Below are 2,400 nucleotides of genomic sequence, written 5' to 3' on the forward strand. Positions count from 1 at the left end.
CCCGGCAGGGGTTTGACTGGATGACCTTGAAAGGTCCCTTCCCACCCAAACCATTCCATGATATCCCAAATCTGTCACTTCCCACTTTTGCCACAGCAAGAAGCAAAACATGATCCCATCTCATCTCTGGTGGAGCAGACACCAGCTGCTGGAGCCAACTGCTACCTGCCCCAAGCACAGCACTCACAAGATCTTAAACAGACCCAGCAAAGAAAGAGCGGACACAATTTTATCTAACAAAACGCTCTTGCTGTGGTTCTGGGACATTTTGCCAAATCAGTAAGGTCTACACCATTTTCTTGGACTTGCCCTCTGCAGACTTGAGTGTGCAGTGAAACTATTGCAGGAACATGTCTGGGTTAGGTCACCTAAAAGAATAAGATGGTCTGTCTTAGCAGACAGCAGCAAGGTGGCCAAGAGAACGAGCCATCACTTCCAGGGTGACCCCCACACATCACTCTTTGTTGGGGACTCACAGATCAGACACCAGAGGGGTACGACAGCACTTTGGACTGAATCCCAAGGTTTGGAAACTCATTAAGTGTGAAGTCAAAGATCACGAAGTCTCGGGCACCACCCCCCTAGGCTCAAACACAGCGAGTCAGGCGTGGGGAGCCTCCGCCCACGGGCACGCCGGGTGGGAGGCAGGAGCCGTGGCACAAGTTACCTTCAGCTTCTGACAGGCCAGTGCTGCTGCCTTGTTCTCTGCCTCCACCTTGCGACGGCCCTTGGCAGCGAAGGTCATGGGGCAGGGCCAGCGCAGCGTCAGCTTGCAGATCTTGGTCTTGGTGCCCACCGTCCGGAACTGCATGTACTCCTGAGAGAGGGAGCAGCCTCTGGGGTGCCTGCAGACCGTGCCTCTGGGCACCCCGAAACTTCTGAGCGTTTCCAAGCAGAGATTAATTCATTTTATGGTGTTTTTTTTCTTGTACCAGATGGGGTTTACTGCAGAGTTCCACTCCCACTGGCTAAGCAGAAGTGAGAGCAGACAGCTGTGTGAACACCACAGAGCCTACGGGGTGGAGCACAGCTACTGTGTGCTAAGCCCAGGAGGTCTGGGAAGGCAGTGGGTGACACATTCCAAGGAGGAGCATCACCGGATGCTGGCGAGAACTGAGTTGTGGAAAGATTCTGTCAGCACAGAAACTACACATTGCCCCGAGTAACACAGACTTGGGTCTGCTGCAGACACACGGGGAAACACAAACTTATCAGCCTCAGAAAATATTCTCCTTTGGTCAGACAGCAGCTCCTCTACTGTCCTGGCCTCAAGCAGCAACATTCCTCATGCTTCTATTAAAACATTTCCCCTGTTCTCACCTCAAAGTCTTCTCCTTCCTCTCCAGGCTGACTTTTCTAGGCCTAGTTTTAACCCCCCTTCTCTCCCTACTTCCGCTGCCCCAAAAAAATGCATCCAAAGTTATTCCAGATGGAGTCTTTGAGTTTCATCCCCGGTAGGTGTCAACCAGCAGCTTACCTTGACTGTGGAGGAAGAGGTTGCAATCTGAATCACTTGGGCCAGGAGATTTTTGGGAAGTGGGAACTGTGTCAGGGCACGGATGGCAGTGTTGTCATCTGTCATTTCAATGGAGCTCCCTCCTCGGCTAGAGAGAGGATCAGAACAGCTTGATACCCAAGAGAGCTTGATACATGAATAGCCACCCTGTGCTCGGACCCACCTCACTTCAAGTCTGCTACCAAGGTCTGAAACTGAGTAGTTAAAGACACAGAAAAAAAAATCCAAAAAATCCAGCTGGATCTTGCTGCTATATCCTCTCAGTCAGAGGAGAACCACTCAGCCCAGTGCAGCCACCTACTAAAGAGCAATCGAACCTTTGCACCAGCACTACAAACCAGACAGCCTCAGCAGCTTTTAATAGATTAAAAAAGGGAATTATTTCTGAATCCAAAGAGCATCCCTAAAACCAGCCACCAGCACCAGGTCCTTATTGATCTTACTCCTGTTGATTATCGAAAATCAAAGACCTGTACTCATTTGGCACAGCAGTCAGCACCATCTAGAGATGCAGAAAGCTGCAGCTCGGCCGTGAGGATGTGCAGGGACACATCAGCTACAAAGACAGGTCTCTGCTCTCCCCACCCAGGGCGGGCAGCTCCCAGGGCACACGTACCTGGCGTCTCTGCCCGGGGTCCGAGCGTCCTGGTGCGCCATGGGCAGGTAATCGGAGACGTCGATCGCTTCCTCTTCCAGCTCTCCTTCCTCCAGCTCGCCCTCCTCCAGCTCCCCCTCCTCCAGCTCCTCCCTCCTCATGGCTTTCGGCATCCTGCCCTGCTCCATGGGCTGGATGGCATCGTCGGGCTCCATGCGGCGCCAGCAGGTGGACAGGTCGGCGAGGGAGGGGCCGGACTTGGAGCGCCACTTGCCCTCGGAGCACCAGC

At 53.2% G+C, this 2,400-nt stretch overlaps 1 protein-coding gene across 1 annotated transcript in view; it reads right to left on the reverse strand.

Moving 5' to 3' along the window:
• The window catches only part of DHX30 (DEAH (Asp-Glu-Ala-His) box helicase 30), a gene marked incomplete at its 3' end in the record, with an annotated part of 11,410 nt that extends 9,030 nt beyond the window's left edge, over positions 1-2,380 (reverse strand). Inside the window, exons 1-3 of the mRNA XM_008935764.1 lie at positions 2,133-2,380; positions 1,478-1,604; positions 668-817 (exon numbers count right to left, since the gene is read on the reverse strand). Of these exons, the coding sequence (XP_008934012.1) occupies positions 668-817; positions 1,478-1,604; positions 2,133-2,326 (471 nt within the window). The remainder of the gene's footprint in view (positions 1-667; positions 818-1,477; positions 1,605-2,132) is intronic.
• Positions 2,381-2,400: the final 20 nt, after the last annotated feature.

The sequence above is a fragment of the Merops nubicus genome, unplaced genomic scaffold (assembly GCF_000691845.1).
Source record: "Merops nubicus isolate BGI_N331 unplaced genomic scaffold, ASM69184v1 scaffold15952, whole genome shotgun sequence".
Taxonomy (NCBI): Eukaryota; Metazoa; Chordata; class Aves; order Coraciiformes; family Meropidae; genus Merops; species Merops nubicus.